We start from the raw sequence: 21,791 nt of genomic DNA, 5'->3' as shown, positions 1-21,791 counted from the left end.
AATGTGCATTTTACAAAGCATGTGCAGTCAGGAAAAAGACATCAAGGCATGACAATGATTCTTTATGGACGAGATTGAGAAATATAATTTATTACTTTCAAAATGCATTTTAATGTACAAAAGCAGAACAACGCACAAGCACACTGAACACAAATCCAACCTAAATTCGTCAGCACGTTTTTTGTTTTTCCTAAAGAGGTTTCTCCAGGCAAAAACGACCTCTACCTTGAGCATCACCACCAGCTCTCACGGCCTCACGCATGTCAGTCTCACTGCTCAGAGCAGTCCCACAGTATGGAATGATTTGGTCTACGCAGCACGTGAACACCGGGCTTCATGGGTTGACGCCAGCTGACAGAGGAATGGGGGAACGGTCGGGGGAGGACCCGAGTTGGTGGGCCGCGTCAGATAAGACCCAGCTGTTTTTTCAGCCTCCACAGCTGCTGCATGCTGATGTTGTTGCCGCCGCAGACCACGATGACCACGGGGCCCAGTTTCCGTGCCAGCTTGCCGTCCTCCTGCAGCCTTTTGATGATGTCGCTGTACACGGCTGCCAGCGCAGCACCGCAGGCGGGCTCCACCAGGACCTTCTCGTCATCTGCAGAGATACGGTGAGGCTTCAGTCTCACAGCTGTCGGATCCGTCGGTGCATGTGTTCGGGCGGAAGGCGGCACTCACCTACGAAGCGCTCCACCGCTTTCACGGCCTCCTGGTCTGTGACTACCTCTGAAAACACTTGGTGCTCGTCCAGCAGTTTGAAAGTCTGTGCGGACACCCTCGTCAGGCCAAGTGTGGTTGCCACACTAGAGATGCAAAAAGGGAAAGTTAAGTCTGCACATTTATTTAATATTTTTCACACAAATGAGTAGATTAAATTGCAGATTATACCTGGTGATTTTAGGCAAAGTGACCAGCTTCCCAGCTTTCACTGCCGCATTGAGGCTGTGTGCTCCCAGGGTTTCCATGGCTACAATGGGCACGTCAGCCCAGTCGGCACGACGCAGCCCCTCCACCACTCCGTTCAGCAGGCCTCCGCCTCCGACCGACAACACTATGGCTCCCGGCTTCTCCTTTAGGTCTTGCTCCAGCTCCTTCACCAGAGACGTGTGGCCCTCCCTGCACACACAAACCCAGCCCTACTCGGTCAGATGCGTTACATTTAATTCACTTTTAGTGTTTCAGTAGGAAACAGTTTGATTTTGTTCCTTCTCGTTTCAATAATTGATCTTCTTTGAAATGCTGGTCAATGTCAATACGAGACCTTAGTGGTGTTAGTAATGAGCAGCCTGCGCCGTGGCGTACCTGATTTATCATGACAGTTCCTCAAAGTTAGGCCTGTGATAAGATACCATGCATCTGACACAACCCCTCATCCAGGATGAATGACAGCACGATAAGCGGCACTATCAGCAAGTTGCACATCCTAAAACAATTTCATTTGGAGAGAAGAATCCGTCTCATCGCGTCTTTGTCTCTTATCTCCTCGTGTCAGATGTATTACTATGTGGGAATTTCTGCTCAGTGCAAATAGTTAATTGCGTTATGTCACAATCCCTGAAGGACAGCCATGCAGAGATTGTCTCACCAGATGAGGGGATCATCAAAGGGGGAGATGAATATCCAGCTGGGGTTATTTGCCACCAGCTGCTCTCCGTATTCAATGCTTTCATTCAGAGCCTGAAAGAGACAAGCCGCAACTTAATGTCCTCTGATGAAATCATTTGGTATTCACACGCACGATTAAACCACAATCCAGCGGTACATGCGTCTCTTTATGCTTGTGGTGGATGTAAGGATTGTTAGTAAACAATCCATAACATGGACCCACCTTGCCGTGGATAACCACAGTGGCGCCTTCGTCCCTCAGCCTCTCCACCGTTGGGTTGGGAGTGACACTTGGAACTACGATGGTCGCAGGCACCCCGAGCTGACGGGCGGAATAGGCCGCTGCCATGCCAGCGTTTCCTCCTGTTGAGAGCAACGACGCAAACGATTTACCCACCGAATCACATCAACACAGTCAAAGACACATCAGGCATTGTTTTTTATTTTTTTCCATTCCTTTTTACCTGAACAGCAGACAAACCGCTCACATCCTTGCTCAGCCCGCTGAGGAGGTAAAAAAAACACACACACATGGCAGTCACCAAGGGTACCAACACGTCATCAAAGCGGTTCATCCACACCACAGGAGAAAACCCATCCTCCCAGGGCACAGGAGAATCACTCACCGTTTTGCAGAGGTGTCCAATGCCCCGGATCTTAAAGGACCCCGTAGGCTGGGATGAATCCAGCTTGAGGTAAACAGGGGTCCCAGCTACTTTAGTCAGGGGAAGGCTCTGCCTCACTGGAGTGGCCACATGAAGAGGCTGTTGGCTTTTCATCTCACTGTGGAACAAACCAGCAGAGGCACAGGCCAAGTAATTCAATACATCAATGTGTTTTTTAAAGATTATTCGCAAAACTAAAAAATAAAGTAAAAAGATCGCATTCGATAATGCTTCAATTTACCGGTCTCTGGTGGATGGAAAGATAGCAAGCTGATCCCAAAACTTTCTTCGTAACTGTACACGGGCATCTTTCGTTGCTTTATACCCACTCGAGCTGTGGGCTTGGCAAAGGAGGCCCACTTTCTGACCAATCAGCGCGAGGCATGAGGCGGACCCTCCCAGGGGCGAAGAGGACTGCACGCTGAGAATGAAACAAAACGTGTTTTGACATCAACAGTTTTACGGTAAGGTGTAGAAACTGAGATATGTGAGCCGTCCTGGATGCAAAATGCACTGCAAAAAAATCCATAATCTGCTGACAGAAAAAAAGAAGGCATACTTTAGACATCATTTATTTCACCTTCTGCTCGCATCCTTTCGGGCATCCCGTGACGTAACAGCCCGCTGTCCTCCGCCTGTCCCTTTCCCCTCTAAAGGACTCGCGCGCCCCGGTTGGCATTACCTAAAGAGTCGCGACTATTTCGGCTCTGATGGACTCCGAGGACCAAAAGCGGGGAGCGCGCGGCAGCCTCCGTGTGGACGGTTCAAACCTGAACGATCCGGTGTGGTGGTGTTTGTGGGCTGCTGTCTCAGGATGGCAGGGCGTTCATGTGAGCTTTCTCAGCAGGGCAGCGTCTGCAAATAAATGCAAATAAATCAAATGTAAACTAAAAGTGAATTTCAGGTTACAAATATGATTTATTTGTAGGCCTCCTGACTTGAGTATTTACATTTTACACATACTTTTTTTATTATTGTAATGTTTACATTTGTAATCCATTAAATTCACATGGGTCAGTTATTTTAAATAAAAAAATGGAAATATTATTATCATATGTACTCGTACTGAGGAATGAATACTATAAATACTGTACAAAGCACCAACAACATCAAAATAAATTAGAAATAATTTTGTTATTCTAAAAACAAACCATTGGCATTATATGTTGTAAGCAAGGATTTCTTGACTTATAAGAGACTCTACATTGCAGCGCTTCTTCTGCCACAGCATGTGGGTCAGACTGTCAAACAAGGTCAAATGTCATTTGATAAACAACCTACAACTTAAGAACACTGCCCTGATTTCAAAAACATTGATATGCATGTTTAATCTGTGTCATGAAAAACCAACTTTGGTTTTAGTGGCCATGATAGAGAAAAATAGAGGAGTATAATATGAGTGTGACAGGGCCAGCAAGAAGTGCTTGTATTTATATTTTGGATGGAGTGAAAATTAGACCAAATAAAGGAGATTCTCAATAACCTGCAATTTTATTAATTGTTGAATTTCTTCAAGTATAAAGCTTGCATGTCTGTAGCAAGACAGAAAAGTAAGTCTTACATTAAAGACTTATGGTCTTTAACGTGGACAGGAGCACAGTGGGTCAGTGGTCAAGATCGTAAATACTTGTTTGCTAAAAATGGCCTTGATCTTTGCCCTTTTCTGCGCTGAGATTTTTTATACCAGAATTTGATCGTATTACTTGGTGGATGCCAAAAAGCCCAGTCTGCAAGAAAATCAAAAACAGAGCTTTATATAAAAAGTAAAAAATAAGACTTTTTTCTTTGCACCAATGCGTCGAAAAATCAGAGAAAACACAAAAGCTTCTTCCATGTCATTGTAATTATATTTTGTAAAAAATTCCATTGCATGATTCTAAAGAGTTCAACACCTTTTGTATTCCAAACATTTAAATCATTCACAGTAGGGAGGAATCATTTAACACTTAAATAACTGTCAACAACAGTCCTCCCATTATGTTTTTTAGAGTTTTTAAGAAATCAAGAATTTTTAGACTTTTTTCTGTAATTCATGGTATATGTGAAAAAATTATTATAAATTATTTTTCACAGCGGATATTTTGCCTTTTCCGAGGCGGAGAGCACAGGTTCAGCCTATTGCAATAATAAGGTCCCATTTAACTTCCATGACAGCACACATGCACAATACATCAAGGAAAAAGGCCACTCTGAAGGATTGTTACCCCACCTACTGGAGCAGAGCTGCAAATACTTCATTTCTCATCAGGCGGATTGCTGTTGCACTAGTCGGCCTCATATGGTTTTTATTAAAAATACTTTTTGCTTATTACCTGCAGGGTTGGTCAGCAAAGAGGCTCCCAATTCTTTATTTCCCTTGTCAACAGTGTTTTAGTTAAAAATCTAGAAAAAATGGAAATAGAAAAAAAGCCCAACATTTGGAAGTTGTGTTTCGGTTTGATCATTACATCGTTAAAGCAGTTCTGTTATTGAGTTGTGCAAACAAACATGGCCTCCTCTCTAAAGTACATTTAAGATGGGGTTTAATCCAGATCCCAAAAACTCTGGAGTCTCTTCAGCTGGCTCTTCTTGACTTCCACGGGTGGAACATCCACAGGTGACCTGTCAGTGGCCAGCCAGTCCTCAGCTGGACTGGCAGCACTAAGGCTGACAGCCGGTTCCTCTTAAGCTGAAGCCGAAGAATTTATAACACCAGCAGCTGCTAGTCAATCGTTTGGAGGCATTTTTGTGATGACGTGAGGCCATGAGGCCATGACGTGTGGGTGGTGGTGAGAAGGAGGTTCCTTTCTGATTCACCGAGGAGCCGACGAGGAGCGGATGAGTATCTGATGAGGATCTGATGAGGATCTGTGGAATCCTTCCGTTGGAAAACAAAGATTTTCTTAAAGGACTCATTCACAGCAATTAAAACAAAAACATACATGACGGAATCTGTCAAATATGTATATTCATTAAATAATTGTAACAGTAAGCTTAATGACTTCCATTGCATCCACAAGATTGAGCTGGATTTGAAATATAGTATTTAGTTGTAGGACATTGCAAAAGAGCTCATATTTCAGCATGTCCTAAATAACATAATGTGTTCATTTTGTGTTCTGCTTTTTGTCAGCTCACTAGTTACTGTATGTTTGGATTGCACGTAGCCAGTAGTACACAGATTAGATTGCTCTGACTCTTGATCACAAACTGGTAAAAGCCCTGCAATGACTCAGGACTCACAGAGTCAAGATGCCATGTGGCATGCCTTCAAAACCAACCCATTGTACTCCTTGACCATCAATTTACGTTTTCTAAATATAGGATAAAACCCATCGTACAGAATTGCAGCAAAATTCAATGTGAGAACTGTAAATATAGAGTTTTATGGCAGATATTCAATATTTGTAATTTCATGATAAGAAGCAAAAATTGTCTTCATTCCAGTGGTAGTTGCTGTCATTAATCCCTGATGCCTGACACACAACTGAAGCTGCTGGATTGAGCAGCCCTTCTCCCTTTTTAACAACGTGACTTGAACGCAGCATCAATTAACTCAGGTGTGTTGAATAACGTGTTGCGGCGAGGGGCCTCCTTTTCTTTCGTCTTCGCTTATCAACGCGAATTCCCTTTGTAAATGGTTAAAAACAGAAAAAGCAAAACATAGTGGTGTATTATCGAGTCAGTCCTTTTTTTTGTCTTCTTTCCCTGACTCAGCCTCCTTACAGACCTTCATGCCTCCCTCTCGGCCCGCACTCAGAAATCCGCTATGGCAACAAGGGGGGAAAAAAAAGACAAGAAAAAAAGGAAAAGAATTGACAACATGGCGCACTTTCCTTGAGAAAAGTTTCTCCTGAACGCCACACAGCGAAAGTCTTTGTGGATCTGGTTTCGCAGTTTGTCGACACTTTCGTGGCTCCCCTTTTTTTTTTTCTTTTTTTTTTTTTGAACACCTCGTGTCGGATAAAATGTCCAGAAGAAGAGCGTGAGGGGATGAGACGCGAGAACCCGTCGCACGAACCCAACGCCGACAGACAGGATGGAGAAGCGAGCCGCTCGGAAAGAAAAGGTAAACACATTCAACAACATCAACAACAACAAAAAACAACAACTTTGTATCCTCGTGCGAGCGGACGTTTATGTTCGTTGTGGGAATTTTTTTTGCTTTCCGCCGTAAAGTCTCTTTTTCACCTCGCGTCCTGTGCAGGAAATACCAAATGACCATTACTGGGGAAACCTCGAAAAAGACTTGAATCGATTTTCCAGTCCATGCATACTGCTGCACGAAGGACCAAGAGCAACAGCCAAAATAAATGTGATTTAAAATATCAACAGAAGGTCATGCGCGTTACACAATTGACTAAACTACGCGTAATTCGTTTTTGTTGTTGTTGCATGAACGCTAGAAGCACGGGGCCGTTAGGTGTGTGTGTGTGTCTGTGTGTGTGTGTGCGTGTGCGCGCGCGCGTGTTGCCATACGTAAATCCAATTACCCGACGTCACCGTAGATACATGCGTTGCAGCTATAACTTCTATTTGCGTTCGAGGAGGTGAGTCAGTCTCTTCCTCCCTTGTGATTTTGGGCGGTGGGGTGTCCCCTGTATTGGTGTAGGTTCTCATTATCGCTCACTCTCCACCCTTCCTGCCCACATCCAGCCAGCGAACTCCCTCTGAACAGATCCCTTCTCTGTGCCCTTCTAATCACGGATCAACTCTGAGCAGTTTTTCAGCTTGAAGGGAAAACCCACTGCGGCCCTAGAAGAGAACATTTCTAACAATGTATATACCCTTTTATACTTTCCAAAGACATTTTTAGAGAGTAAGTCTGTAATCCAAGCGTGTGTGACAGTGCCGTCATAAACACTTGAAAACCTCTGGTCTGCATGTTGCTGCAAGAATTTACCAATCAGCAGTTGCTGAATTGCCTTTTAGAGGTATGACACACTCAATGTTTTAAAATGCAGCTAAAGCAAAGCAGGAAGTAATTTCCTTCCATGTTGTCACGTGATGGTAGATATTATTCCCTGGTTATAAAGCAGGGACGAACACAAAATAGGCAACAGATGAAGGTTGAAGAGTGCAAGAAAGAAACTGGTCAGTGCTGCAAATGTGGCTTGATTTTGAATCTGCTTGATCCCCAAAGCCTTCATGTGCTACATCTACTCCCCGGGCCTCTGGAAGTAATTACCATGCCTGCCCTATCCCAGAATTCAGTCTGGGGAGGTGTGGTGGTAAGGAGTTAAAATCCAAGCTGGCCTTTTTCAAAAACTGTGTTATTGTTCAGTAATACACAGCAAACTGCTCCTGTTAAACGGATACAACACTGGTTGACTTCATCAACGAGACGGTTGGTTGGTTGCAGCAGCTACAGCAAGACAGTGATGCAACCACATTGTCCGCCTGCCAATATGTTCACGGGTGATTGGAAACAATCGATTCAATCCCTCATTTATGCCGATAAGGCACGTATTATCTTGTGGTTGGAGATGCATCACCACGATGAAGATGCTTTTATTACTCGGGTGGAACTTTAAGCCATTGTTGTGTTTCTAAACCGCTGTATAGAAGAACATCAACAAGTGAAATGCTGTGAACATCATATTAAATATGGGCCTTATTTTGAAAGAAGATTGTGAAAGCTAAAACGTCATGTGCTACACACCCTGGCCTTGCTGGATCTGCTCTTTACAGACATCGATGAGATCATTGAATACAACGACTTTTTGTATGTCAGTGCATTACATGTGCTTCACAGATGTGTGCAGGTCTTTCAGAGGTCAAAAGGGAGAGAAGAAAATCCTCAATCTCACAAGAGAAAAAAAAAAGTTACTAAAATAAAAGATAACATATAATATGGATTATTTTGGAAACCTGTATTTTGATTTTAGGTCATTTTATGTTGAAATTTACCACAAAAGCTAAATTAATTAATCAGTTCTTAATTTTCACATTATCTCAATGATTATATTAACAATAATCAATATGATATTAACATGAAATTAGCTATTATTACTGTTCCTTAAAACCTGTCAGTCAATTATCACATGGGTCTAAAGTATATAATTTGATTGCAGCAGTGGGAGAAGATCAGTTTATCTGGCGAGAGACCTCCTTTTTTCATAGAAAAACATAGATGTTCCTTAACATTTTACCGTCACATTCCAACGACCTCATATTCAATTTGTTATTGATTGCCTTCCTGGAGTGCATTCCTGTTGGGCTAACTCTAGCTCTCCTGTCCATCTCCCCAGTTTTCCATCTTTGGTTCTCGGGCAGCGGGCCGACCGATGAGATGCGTTTCTGGAGACCGAGGGGGCAGGTCCGGCCTCAGCAAAGCCGAGTTCATGGAGAGAGTGCAGCAGAGCAATGAGGCGTGTCAGCGGGGGGACTTTCAGGCGGCCGTTCATTTGTACACCAGCGCCTTGCAAGCTGACCCACAGAACTGCATCCTCTATAGCAACCGATCGGCGGCGCGCCTCAAACTGGGACAACACCAGGCGGCACTGGATGACGCCGAAAAAGCTTGCGAGCTCAATCCCAAGTGGCCAAAGGTGAGTGCGCCTCCGTTGCTCATCCTCGGCATGCCAGTGTGGTTTTACTCACTGGGAATCTCCTTCCATTCCACTCGCACGCTCACTCCTCCGCTGGCTGCTGATCAGCACAAAGTTTAGTGGGGTCTTGTCTTTGATCTTGTCCAGGCCATAGTTGCGATAGATTTCACATTAGTCAGCCACAGAGCTCACTGGGAGACCAATTCCTCTCTGATGGAAACGCATTGATTTTATGATTTAGTGTGGAGAGATACTTTTGTCTTTCAATGGAGAGATTGATGATAATGTGGTAGAGTCTTAACCAATGATGCATCATCGGCGACTTCTTCTTTGATCTAAGGTTGTGCGTCTCCAGACCTTCAGGTAGGTTCCCTCCCCTGTCAAATGTGGCACTGCGGTGACTGCTGAAACCTTCTAATCACACAGAGATCGTTGTGTGCTTGCTGCATTGTCCCTTGTTTAATGTAGCTTTTCATGGTATTGTTAGGAATATACAGTTGCTGTTTATCTGTCGTTTTTTGGATGCTTCTCTGTGCGGTCCTTGCTTCATGTCCTTTGCTATGACTGCTACGACTATAGTCTCCCCTCCACGCTGGGGCTTCTTCCTTTGGATCATCTTGGTATTACCAACTCCTTTTTTTATTCGGGAGAAATTTCATAACCCTTTGTAAACTATATTTTTGCAAACTGCTGCACAAAATTGTTTTCCTTTCTCCTCTTCATTTACTATTCAAGTACAATGAACATCTTTGTGGTCTGACTGGGGGATGCTTGGCTTAATCTAGGCCGTGTAGCTCTGCTTATTCTTGGATTTACAGCCTGACAGCTCTGACTCTCATGCCGATGTTTCTGTTCGCAGCATTGATGCGGATGTGCAGCCCGACCCTTGTTTTACTTTGCAAAGTGAGACAAAGGGTTTAATATGTCTGTGGTGTTGACAACTATTTAGAGGGATGCCTGTTCATGTTTTAAAATAGGTTTCTTGTATTACCACTAGGGGGCGGTCTTGTCAAACAGGAAGAATGGTAAATGTCTGGAGCCAGTGCAGGACAGAAAGACATTCAGGAAATTCCATTTCCAATATGGTTATTTTAAATTCTATGGGTTGAAGGAAATGTTTATCATGACTGTCACATACATTCAGAAAGGTTCTTAAATGTGTATCAATCCAGGCACAGTGGAGAAAATCTTACTACTTGATTAATGTACAGATGGAGACCAAGGTCATAAAAAAATAAATTTTCCATTTCTAAAAAGAATCTAATGCATCAAAAAACAAAATGATTACCACTCACGCGTTATGTTGGTGCTGCCTCAAAGGACTGATTGGTAATGGCACTCTCGTCCTCAGGAAAAGAGATTTGGCGTTTTACAGTCCGGCTGCTACGCCTAGATGTTTGATGAAGGATCAGGGATTAAATCACAGAAATGTGCCGGGATTCAGATCCCGCGTGTGTACGTAATATCATCAATCATTCCCCCCTATGACCGCACTTCAGGATTGGCCCGTCAAACAGTGACGGGCGCGGTTTTGCCGCCCCAAGCACCGGCGAGCGGCCCACCCTCCTGAAGCCCACCGCCAGCCTGTGAAGGAACCCCTTATCTAATCTGTCAGCGGTGCCTGCTGTAAGTGCCAGAAAACACATTCTGAAAGAAGAAAGAAAATGTGCGGTTTAATGACCCGCGACAGCTTTAGGCTCTTTGTCCCTCACCCTTTTACTGAACATCAAAAAGCTTAAATGAGAACAAAATAGGGTGTCATTTCATAGACACGTGCATGTCTGTTCACATTTAGTCAGCGTGAGGTTGTCTGGAAAGAAAAACGATGACAATACACGTGTTTAATCAAGCTGCTTTTTCACGATTCATTTTGCAGTACAAAAGGAACCGCAGCAAACTAGGAAACTTTAGCAAACATCTTCACGTAGGTGTCTGTGTGGGATTGAAAGGATTTTGGCTTCTACTCCAAGGGAGTGTTTTGTGATTCTGTGTGGCAACGCAAGTGTTTTCAGGCGTGCACCAGTGACTAAGAGGACAATACCCTGTCTAGATGGATTCCCTGTCTCTTCTACGGCTCCATCTGGTCCCTCCCTCTCAACATGGCTGTTCCAGTGACATGTTGAGCAAACAGCCCCTTCTGCTATCGTTCCCCTTCTCCTCCGTGCACGCTGACAGGAGGGCTCCCAGGAAACCTACAAACCACCATCTCTGCCGTGTCAGGGGAGCTGTCGCTGTCATTTGCATATCTTCTGATAAAAGGTTAGGATTGTGCCTATCCATGGGGTTCTGTCCCCTCAAGTGTTGTTCCTGGCTGACACCCTCTCATAATGCTGGTGGAAACCCATGGAGCCTTGCTTACGAGATGAGGCTATAAAACATTTTTCAGGTGTCTGCTCACTTCAACAGATTGTTTTTTCTATTTCCCCAACATAAAAATGTCCATTTACAAGCCAGAAGAGGTGCCTTGAGTGTTTGCATCGGAAAAGGTCATGCTATGTGCAGCGCTGAAAGGTGACTTTAATTACAGCGGCAGAATATCTAGTGATTATGTAGGAACGGATGCTGACACCCCGATGTGGCACAGAGCTTCTTTTTCTGCAGTGATAGGTTATGACATTGGCTTTTGCGATGCACTGTGGAAAAAGAAGGAAAATAATTGTCCGATTTGAGGAGCTCATCCGTTGCCTCAGCGGCGTTCTGCTTTTCATGTGGATGAAAAACCAATGGGGCGTAATGCTCCCCTGTTGGTATGACAATCCGTTAAACCAGCTCTCATCTGATCTCGGTGTGTGTGAGGAACTAAGAACTGGCTTTTGATCTCACGTGGAGGCTGGTTATAGCTCTTCTTGCTTTCCGTAGCACCATCTAAAACATTTATTTGATAGCACCTCTGTGACCTTTGCTTTTATGTTGATACGTGATGAAAGAACTGAATACATGCTGAATAACGAACTGATATCCTTACGTTTTTTTAACATTTTTTTATTAAGACTCCCAAAAACGTAAAGAAATGTGTTTTCTTTCCTGTGCAGTTCTGGATTTGATTCAGTTCATCTGTTAGTGAAAACTTATCAAAATCTAAATAAAAAAATCTTGATCTATGTATAATTGGGCCAAGGTACATTGAGGAATTGTGTCTAGAGCTTTGAATGGTATTGTAGATGTCAATGGTAATTTAGAATATCTCTTTATGCATATTTATGATTAGTAGGATTTGATTTGAAAGAACTCTAGCTTACATTAATGTGCATATCCACCAGTAGTTTGTAATAAACAGTTTTAAATTATGCATGACTTTAGATAGTCATGAGAATACTAAAGTGTCTTATGCAGAAAAAGTTGCTCACCAAGTAGCATTCTCAAATCGGAGGAGTTCCTTCCTGCAAATCTTAGCGTTACAGTGAAAAATGGGGCACTGGGGCTCATCTACAACGGCACTTCCATCTGGATATTTCGTCGTAAAAGAGGGATCTTTGGGGATTTGTAATTATCAGAATGACTTGCTGATTATGTTCAGAAAAGGCATCAAAAAAATGTAGTGTTGAGGGTGGCGTAGGAGAGTAGCTCCATATATTGTGAACATATCAATTACATTCCCAACAAATATTGCTGGATAGAGAAAAAATGAATCGATGTGTTGGAAATTTAGTTTTCCTGAGTTTTTGTTTTCTGCCACATGCATTTTGGGTGATCATTGGCTTGACCTTTTCAAGCTGCTCAACAGTGGCCTTCAGTCGTTAAACATTTCTGGGACCACGTCGATCAAGACGTGCACGTGCTGACGTCATTGTATGCCTGCTGGCTGGCCCCCGCTGTCGCCAACTCAAAATCTGCTGTGTTTATGCCGTAGTTTTGTTTCCGTTCGTTTTAAGCTACAGGCGCCCACGCTGTTGATTCTGAAGGCCTACGGGCAGATTTATTGCACCCTGGCAACACGTGATGACTGAAATGATTGGATAAAAGCTTTAATTAAAGGCCAGCCCTTCGAATCTCGACCTGAGGCTGGAGGCAGCTCAACCAAGAAGGAAAGTCAGAAATGAAGAGAATTTTTTTATTAAATATATTAAATTTATATTGTGATGATGTTTAGACCAGCGGAGAAAGCCTTGCTGACCCCGACCGCCTGCCACTGGCGTTTTTATGTAGGAGGTTGTTACGGATATGCACTTATTATGGCAGTTGGCCTTCCTGCTGTCTGTGTTTGTGAAGATGTGTGTTTGCTGAGGGTTAGAATAAGGTCTTTCCTCCCCCAGTTTCCCCACTGCTGTTTTCCACTGCAGCCCCAGATCTCACCATGGAGAAAGTAGAGTCATGCGCCACTAATGAGAGGGTTCCGTTTTTCTTCTGCCCAGCCGAGGCTTGAACTAATGAACAAATCAAATGAATGGCATGTAATTATAGGCCAGAGAGAGCGGGATGGACAGAGGCTTGGCGCTAGCGGGCACAAACCTGAAATTATTTGTCTGGAAAATCTGTGAAATGAACGGGAGCAGTTAAATTCTGTATTTTCCCTTTGCAAAGCAGCACTGCACACATGCAGTGGCCATAATGGAGGGAAAGTGACCACACACACACACAAACACACACACACACATCTGCTGTTTTGATTGTTTTTAATGAAGATGAGATGAAGGAGGACACTTCTTTCTTTGACTACCCTATTCAAGCATTTTGTAACCCATGTGGTAGTATTCAGTAACACGCAACATAAAGGTATTTAAACTACTGCATTCTCCTGAAAATGAGCGATGCAATCTTTACTCCAAATCCTGTCTCCTGCTTTCAGTGTAATAACTATCTCAAAATGAAACGCATCAACATCCAATGAGTAATACCTCTCCGGCATAACACACCTCATGCCAGTAATATGACTGATAGAATTTATATCCAGATTTCTTTTCTTTTGTCCTCTAACTTAATAATCTGTTGATGTGTTCAGTATTTGTTTTTCATTCTATTTGGAACGGCTGATTCCAAATCCTGCTTGCCCGGATCGCTATGATGGTGGCCAAGTGGTTTTCCTCTTTGCCACCCAGGCGCCCTCCAAATTATAGTGTTGAGTAAAATGTTATCTGCTTTCAAGAAACACCAGGCGCGCGCACACACACACACACACACACACACACACACTCCACAGTAGAAAAAATAACTGGCCTGTCTTTTCTTTTTTACACCAATCATAAGCACAATGTACAATATCTATCTTTGTTGCTTTTCTGGATCCCGCAAAGAAATGAGAACATAAAAGTCAAGGTTTGATATGCATGTGTGATGACCTCCCTCTCACGCCAGAGCTGTGTGTGCACTCTGTCCCGGGGGCAAGGATGACTCAGAGCAGCTGGGTGCTGATGTCAGTATAATGTGTAAAATCTATCAACACCCCGTCAAACACCTACTGATCAGCTCACACAGATAATCTAATATTTGTTTGTGCATGTATGGCTAAAATTGTATTTAACTTTTTTAATATATATATATATATATATATACACTTTCAATTCAGAGAATTCAATGCAGTGAGCTCTCTGTCCCTAAGGAAATACAACGTGTTAAAGCCTAGGTAAGCACCTCAAACCAGAAACTTTCAGTCATGTTAAGAGAATGTCTGCACACACTCTGAATACCTTTTCCCTCCGGGTACTTCAATTGATTACCAGCTTAATAGCTTTTTGCTTGCAATTACATTGCAACAAATGTCAAAAGGCATCGAGAAAGCCAACTCATTGGCATGCTCATGGCATAAAGGCCTGCTGCTGATAGTGGATCAGCTTTACAAGGCCTAGCACATAACCTCTTAGGATACACTAATGCCCTTTTTTTCTTCCTTTAAGGGGTTCACATAGTTGTTGGCCTCGTATTGTGATGGCCCCTCCCATCAGGGAATTTTGCGAGGCTTTGGTCCCAGGACCTGGGTGTCTCCAGAATTAGCACAGCCTTCCTCAGCTGCAGGGACAAAGCGATCCCATTGGGGAAGTAGGGGAAAGCATAGAGGAACCCGCTCTATGGGGTTGTAAGCCCATCAGTAGACTGCATGAGAAAGATGAATTGCAGAGCTGAGCGTTTTTCCTCGCTCTGATCCGCATTCTGAGCCCGTTATCTTCCCCATAGAACTTCAGGTTCCAGCTCACTCATTTATCATCAGCTGTGATGGCTACAAACTATTATTACTCGGATAAAAAAAAGGACGGGTCACGCTGGCTAAGCGTAATATCACAGACGTATTAGTATATGTTTCCCATCTTTTAGGAGGTGCAAGGCTCGGCCTATTGTAACGCCTTCATGGAAAGTGTTCCTCTCTGAGCTTGTGGTCTGTTTCATACGGCACCGATATATGATGTAACCTCCTTCCCAGAATGAGTCATATGCCCTAGTTCCTCCCAGAGAAATACTTTGGTAGGGATAAAGGTGCCACTAATTATTTTTTCAGGTGGTTCAGAAGCATTTTTGTATTTTTCTCAATGATGGTGAACAGCAGCTGGGATTGGCGGGTCATTCGCTGTGAAGTCCAAAAATAGAATCAAAACTAAATACTCAAATGTCTTCACAAACTCCTGAAGCCTAAGCTTCTGTGCAGTTTATTATTTTGTTGTGCTATGAAAGTTGCTCCTTAGCGACCTGTAACTTTGCTTAACGTATTGTGCTAAAGAAGCATCAATGCAGATATTGGTCCGATCCTAAGTCGAATAGTTGCAACAGTTATTGGTGAGTGTATGCTAATCTGGTATTGGACGCCCTTGTATCAATAAAAAACAATTCAGTACATGTTCATGTATGTATCTATTTATTGTGCTTTGTTTTACAAACTGTAATGTTAAAGTCCAGCCTGTTGCAGTACACGTAGAAAAACAAACCATTGAACCATACAGCTTTATGAATGAATCATTGATTTCGGTACTCTGTATTGGCCATTCGGCAAAAATTCAGGTATTGGTATCAGGACTGAAAAAATGATCCTCGCCTTCCTTTTATTAATTAAATATTCATATGGGGGGATGACGCATTGTTCTCCAACAACTTAAATATTCAACGATATCATTCATCATAATTGCAAATAGAAACAGGTCACATACTTCTCAAATGTACACATCAGTAAAAGACATCATTACAAACTGATAGAGCATATTTGTTCAATAATATTTCACTTAAAATCTGTCACTGTTTCATTTGTAAGCGTTCAATTTATGCATCAGTAAAAAAAAAAGGTCCTATTTGTCAGTGCTGCTCATGTGGAACCAGAACATGAAATGTAATCAAGCTTTAGTTCGAGTATGACCTAATTTCTTCTGTTAGGTGAATGCTGCATGGTCACGATTTTTCTATAATTACTGACTTAAGTGGCATGTTGTAAATGATTAATGGTAGATGATTTCTAATACACAATGGCAGATTGCAAAGTAGTCAGCAACAAATAATGCAATATTATGTTGACTTTCTTCTGTGATGATATCAGATTTTTCCCTAAAGCGGTTAGTTAGTAGGACTATTTAAGATTTAAATCCAGCCCATATGAAGATGGATCATTTTTTGGTTTTTAATGTCTTGTGTGTAATGGCCTCCAGACTAATTCATTTTTCTGAAGTGCTCCTTCTAGCTCTCAAGCAGCTATATTACTCACTTGTGTCAGGTTATTACAATTAGCTGTTTAAGTGCCTGCACAGTTGTGTCTTACCTAGATACTTCCTTCTAATTCTGTCCCTCCATAATGAGCTTTACAGGGAAATGCACCAGCAACAACAGCTGCAGCGACATGCAAAGGCCCAGGGAGATGTATTCGCTAAAGAAACATGAATGCAGGTGGAGTATTTATGTGTGCCAAGCTGACAAATGACTCAGATGGTTATGGGTACAATCTTGATATTTGACCAAGAAAACATAAACATCTGCTCAGAAGCACAATGAGCCGTCTTTGCGTTTGATTTTAGCTCCTGCACGTTCCCTCAATGAGGCTGTTCCATTTTGAATTTGACTATGCAAACATTGGTGCTTTGTTCTTTTTAGTTGATACTTCCCTGTTCAACTGTCTTGCTGTGAGGGGGATTGTGCTGGTGGGATTGTCAACATTATCTCACCAGAATGTTTCTCAAAACATTCCTTGGAGGGTCTTGACAATTGTTATTTACTGCACAGGTATGTATAACAAACCTGGCGACCCAAGTAGGGGAGAGACCCTGCATCGTGAATCACATGTAAAGGACAATGTGTCATGTTTCAAATGTTAGTGTAACATTAAACCAGACCATGACATCTTACCTAACGAAGTAGTTTTGCAAGGCAAAAAACGTTAATTTTAGTTTTTTTTCTCAGCTTCTATTTCCCTGTCACACACAAACACATGACAGTACAATGTCTGTTACGTGTTTGTGGTGGAGGACTCAAGCAAAGACAAGGACAGGAGAACAAGATGATGAAATAACACTGATTTTATTTCTCAAAGAATCAACATAAGAAGGCCGAGAGGTACACAAGCTTCACACACAACAACTCACAAGAACAAGTACGCACAAGGTTAGGACCTTTTTGGATGTGCGTGAAATGCTTTTTGTCTTTGGAACTGGTAGTTCTGCTTCACCCTTATTTTGTCAACTTGAGTCTCCGGTACTTGTTCCCCGACTTCCCCCACACTCACCTGCTCCCAGAGAGCAAATGTTTGCAAGTGTCTCCTATTGTGCTGCTTTTCATGTGGGTTTTTGACATTGCTGCTCCTAAGCATAGCAGCGTGACAATTTTGGCATTGCTCGAATCCGCCTCCCTGCAACCGACAATTATGCCTCTCTCAAGGCCTGTCCATGGTCGTGACTTGGGGCCGCTTTTGTTAAGCCATTCATATGCAAAAGAAATGATGGAGTTGCAGACGTTGTTCTAGGCACTCGTTTGCATGGCGATGTATATGCAAATGAGTGGTACCACTCTGACTGAAGGGGCATGGTTTGTATTTGCTCTGTAGACCTTTTATGCCAGATCAAGTCCTTCCTAAGAGCGGGGGAAAAGACTGAATTGGATTAAATGACACAATTTAAATTTTACTTTTGTTTTCTGGTCTTGATCTTGTATACTTTTCCATTTATGTTATTCACATTTGTTTTTATGTACACTTGCTGGTTCACACAGTTCTCTCCACGGTCCAGGCTACCCAAATTACAATCAACATTTTTAACTCTGTTGCCAGCAAATAAAAAAACAAATGCTCAGCTGGCTTCGTGTTAATTTGCTATTCCCATGGCAGCCCAAACAACGGTATTAAGTACAGCGAACACGATGAAGGTCCAATCCTCATCTCTAATGATTGTCCAATCACCCTGTGCAACCACACTTGGACCACTGCCTACCACTTCATTCAGTGCAACCTCTCCTAAATTGCTTTTCTGACTTAAATGTCTACTTTTCCTTTGTTTGTGCGTCATCAAATAAAACTGAAGTTTAAACCAGAAAACATATTTAATATTAATGCTGAACAAGAGATGGGAAGAATTTGAGGCACATCTTGCAAAAGTATTAGAAGTTAATAGATTGTTAAATTAAAAATGTGACTGATGGCAATACATTTTTTCTACATTCCAAAATCCATGGAAATTATAGCGATCAAGGTTTCAGCTGCTTGTTTGCATAATAAAGCTTCGGACAAGATTTCCATACAAATGCTGTGTAAATATTTCTGATGGCGGGATGTATTCCACAAATGTCCCCAAAATTGCCTCCGTTATAAACATCCCGTTTTTTGGTTGTTCGCACGGCCCTTCCAATCTCTCGAACGGGTTACCTCATCTTTTTACTCTTCTCCCATGATGATGGGTCACTTCTGTTGAGTGGAGAGCACGGCCGTCCTTTTAATCAGACGAATGGCCTTTCGAATCCCCTCATCCGCATGTTGGTGTGTCTTTGGGCAAGAAACTCAACCGCGACGTGGCTCCCGTAGTCGTGACTACGGCGTTTGAATGGTGTGAATGTCTCGCTGCTAATGGGCAGGTACCACTCTGTGTGTGTGTGTGTGTGTGTGTGTGTGTGGTAGCTCCGCTCATCAATGTATGAGTGCGTGTTAATGGGGGAATGACAACGTGCAGTGTAACAGTGCTTTGAGTAAGCGGCAGACTAGAAACGCGCTTTGTGCTTTAATAGACTGTGACTTAGTAATGTAGTTATTTTTCATCATGTTACCTCAATTCCAAAATGGCTACTCATGGCTGAACAAAATGCAAATTTAAGCATCACTTCCAGGAAATCAACAATTGTCTCAACACGTGCGTGTCGGTGTGGAACTGCCATGCGTGGGAGGAATTATTATTATTTTTTATTCCAGATTAATTTTTGCAGAGGGAGCTGTTATAATGGTACGAGAAACAATTGTTGCAATGTTTCCCCACTGGACCACAAGAGCAGCTGGTGAGTCAACAGTCAACAATTACATTGACAATCCAAAGATGATGTCACACCAAACGCTACTGTACTTTAAATCTTAGTAGAAATGACATGATTGTAACAATCATCCGTTGGAGGATGATGAACATCAATTATATCCTCTCACATCTGGACAGGTGTCATCCAGTAGGCGCTGCACAGCGTGAAATCAAACCCTCGTATAACGTCCATAGGAACTTTTACCGTTCCGTTTGCAGGCTCGGTCTGTTCCTGTCTATATTAAAGTACTAAGGCCTATCACCCACCAGCAGGGGCATACCTTGTTTCCATGGTCTACACACTTTAATATAAATCATTATTTTGTGCTCACTAAGGCATCTGTTGAAGCACATGGACATTCTTCTGGGATTTATATAGATTTCAGTCATTCAGTGACAACTTAATTTAGTAGACTGCAGGACTAAACGTGTCAAATTAAACTAGGAGAATCGTTGCATCAATAATTGGGGGTTTGGTGAGCTCCAGCTTCTGTTTATTATTGATTAATGCCACCTAATTAGCACTTGGCACCTAACTCTGTTAAAATATGTAATATTCAGAAAGACAAGAGAGCTGTAGAAAGAATATTATTAAAATAACATGATTTGCTTGTTCAAGACTTTGTAGATGCCTAATTGGAGTAATATTATCATAGATATGTGCTTGTAATTGTATAAATTGTGAAATCAATCGAATAGATTAACCGATTGTAATGAGTTTGGCATAAAAAAATCTTTGCACAGAAAATTTGCAACCACCAAAATCTTTGTCTAACGAAACAACCCACCCATCAGGTTATTGGAAGGAAACCGGTGCAAAGTACTTATTCTTACACTCAAACACTTTAGCTGGGGGTGGGACACGGAAGGAGTTTTAGCCGCTGCTCTTCCAATCAAATGTTTCCACTCCATTCGACGCAATTACCCCAAGTGAGGTGAAAGCAAGCAAACCTTTTGCTCCTTTTGTGTTTTTGTTTGATTTTAAACGTCCTGTTGTGCATTCAGTTTTTTCTTTTGGTTGGATAACATATGGTACAGTGTTTGACATTGGATTGGCCTTGTATTTCTCTCCTGTCTTACGCCAAAAAACACTTGCGAAACAACCCAAACGAAAAAGTAGGTCAGAGCCTTTCTAGTGCAAACAGACCTTGGGAAATTCATATCTAACAAAAGTAAAAAAAAAAAACTAAAAAACAACAGGAAACCAATTGGGAAGTTTGTCTACAAAGCTCAGAAATGACTTTTTTCATTTACCAGGGTCACAGTTGTAGCTGGAAAAAAATTGTATTTTTCACTCACCCAGACTTGTATAAAGACTATAATGACTCATGTACACAAGATTAAAGAATACTCATGTTTATTTCCATACCTGCTGCTACTTTTCACGTCCATCGCTTCATGAGTTGTTTCTCCAACACACATCTATTGTGTGTCATAACTCGCTATAGGAGATATGAGGAGACTTGTTTGGCTGTCAAGCGTTGCACGTGGATCCTTTTTCAAAGGCCGATACGCTTTAATTGCAAAGTTGCTATTCACCGATCACACTGGAATGTAAAACTATTTATCCGTTATTTTCATATTTTTATAATTCATATTCCTGCCTTTTATGAAGTTTGAAGTTTACAGTTATACAGCCACTGGGCATCGTAATGAAATGTAAATGTATCAAGGATCTGGCTTTTTCTAATTACCTCCACATTTTTCATTGATTCATAAATAGAATGAATTACGCATTTATCCGAAGCATTGGCATGTTTATTTATGATTTAGTCTCCTTACGTCCTCCATACTTCATGTAATTGCATATTTGCATCCTTCTCACCACCACAGCTCTTATTTCCCTGAGCAACACTTACGGCACAACACACACGTTCATGCCACATGGGATTTGACCATTACAAAGTTGGTGGTTACTGTTACACTCTTGGGGTCTGTTTTTGGAAATATTCAGTTTAGATTTCAGGAAAAGTAGGGCGTCTATGATGTATACCTTTTTATAATGTGATTTATCATGCTGCTATTTAAATACCAAGGTTATGTAAAAGCCACTGTGTGTATTATGTGATTTCATTTTTCTGCATTTTCCACGTGTGGGTTTGTGCTTCACTGGATGTCAGTCGTCGGCACGATCGATAACGAAGCACAATTAAACAAGGCTCTCATGTGGATGTTGCAGATCCCTCGAGGGAATTCAAATCTCTTTTGTCGAACACGTTCGATTAATAAATAGGCATGTTGGCCAAATGGGGCGGGAGGAGGGGCAAGGCCGTCTGAAGCTACAAAGCTCTGGTACACGTCTTACAAAATATTTAGCTGTTGCAGAGATCCCAAGTGTTAAGAATGTTCTTTTATCATTTGTAAAGTTTTCGGTTTCTAGCTTCCATTTGCTTTGGCACATTTTAAGAAATAGCTTCTACGCATCTGCTTGTCAGCCTAAAGCATTATTAGCCTTTCTGTTAGAAAATAACTACATAACTGTACATATAAATAACAGCTTTGCCACAGCTAAAAATACATAGTTTTCTGCTAATTTTGGAAGAAATAAAACCGGGATGAAGGCTTTGTCTGCTTTTCTCTCATCGTGAGCGTTGCTGATT

At 42.1% G+C, this 21,791-nt stretch overlaps 2 protein-coding genes across 3 annotated transcripts in view; one reads left to right on the top strand and one right to left on the bottom strand.

The window, feature by feature from the left end:
• Positions 1 to 58: 58 nt before the first annotated feature.
• Positions 59 to 3,079, bottom strand: LOC119224582 (L-serine dehydratase/L-threonine deaminase-like). The gene is made up of 9 exons (XM_037481686.2): positions 2,851 to 3,079; positions 2,512 to 2,691; positions 2,232 to 2,388; positions 2,070 to 2,109; positions 1,829 to 1,968; positions 1,586 to 1,677; positions 889 to 1,116; positions 679 to 803; positions 59 to 598 (listed from the first exon to the last, which is right to left on the bottom strand). Exons 3-9 carry the CDS (start codon positions 2,382 to 2,384, stop codon positions 405 to 407), a joined length of 972 nt encoding a protein of 323 aa, XP_037337583.1. The 5' UTR covers positions 2,385 to 2,388; positions 2,512 to 2,691; positions 2,851 to 3,079; the 3' UTR covers positions 59 to 404.
• A 2,727-nt stretch (positions 3,080 to 5,806) lies between these two features.
• LOC119224538 (tetratricopeptide repeat protein 28-like) overlaps positions 5,807 to 21,791 on the top strand; it is a 140,461-nt gene continuing 124,476 nt past the window's right edge. For both annotated transcript variants that reach the window (XM_037481588.2, XM_037481587.2), the window contains exons 1-2: positions 5,807 to 6,318; positions 8,501 to 8,800. In XM_037481588.2, coding sequence (XP_037337485.2) covers positions 6,289 to 6,318; positions 8,501 to 8,800 — 330 coding nt within the window. In that variant the 5' untranslated portion in view covers positions 5,807 to 6,288. The remainder of the gene's footprint in view (positions 6,319 to 8,500; positions 8,801 to 21,791) is intronic.

The sequence above is a fragment of the Pungitius pungitius genome, chromosome 5 (genome assembly GCF_949316345.1).
Source record: "Pungitius pungitius chromosome 5, fPunPun2.1, whole genome shotgun sequence".
In the NCBI taxonomy this organism is placed as follows: Eukaryota; Metazoa; Chordata; class Actinopteri; order Perciformes; family Gasterosteidae; genus Pungitius; species Pungitius pungitius.
The sequence above is the reverse complement of the archived record's forward strand: the minus strand, read 5'-3'. Positions and strand labels throughout refer to the sequence as shown.

Bases quoted from the DNA above. Each gene is read 5' to 3' on its own strand.
- LOC119224582 (XM_037481686.2), bottom strand. From the start codon at position 2,384: ATGAAAAGCCAACAGCCTCTTCATGTGGCCACTCCAGTGAGGCAGAGC. The intron at 1,678-1,828 runs GTGGGTCCATGT...TGTCTCTTTCAG, and splicing joins CTGTGGTTATCCACGGCAAG to GCTCTGAATGAAAGCATTGA. The intron at 804-888 runs GTATAATCTGCA...TTGCATCTCTAG, and splicing joins ACTTTGCCTAAAATCACCAG to TGTGGCAACCACACTTGGCC.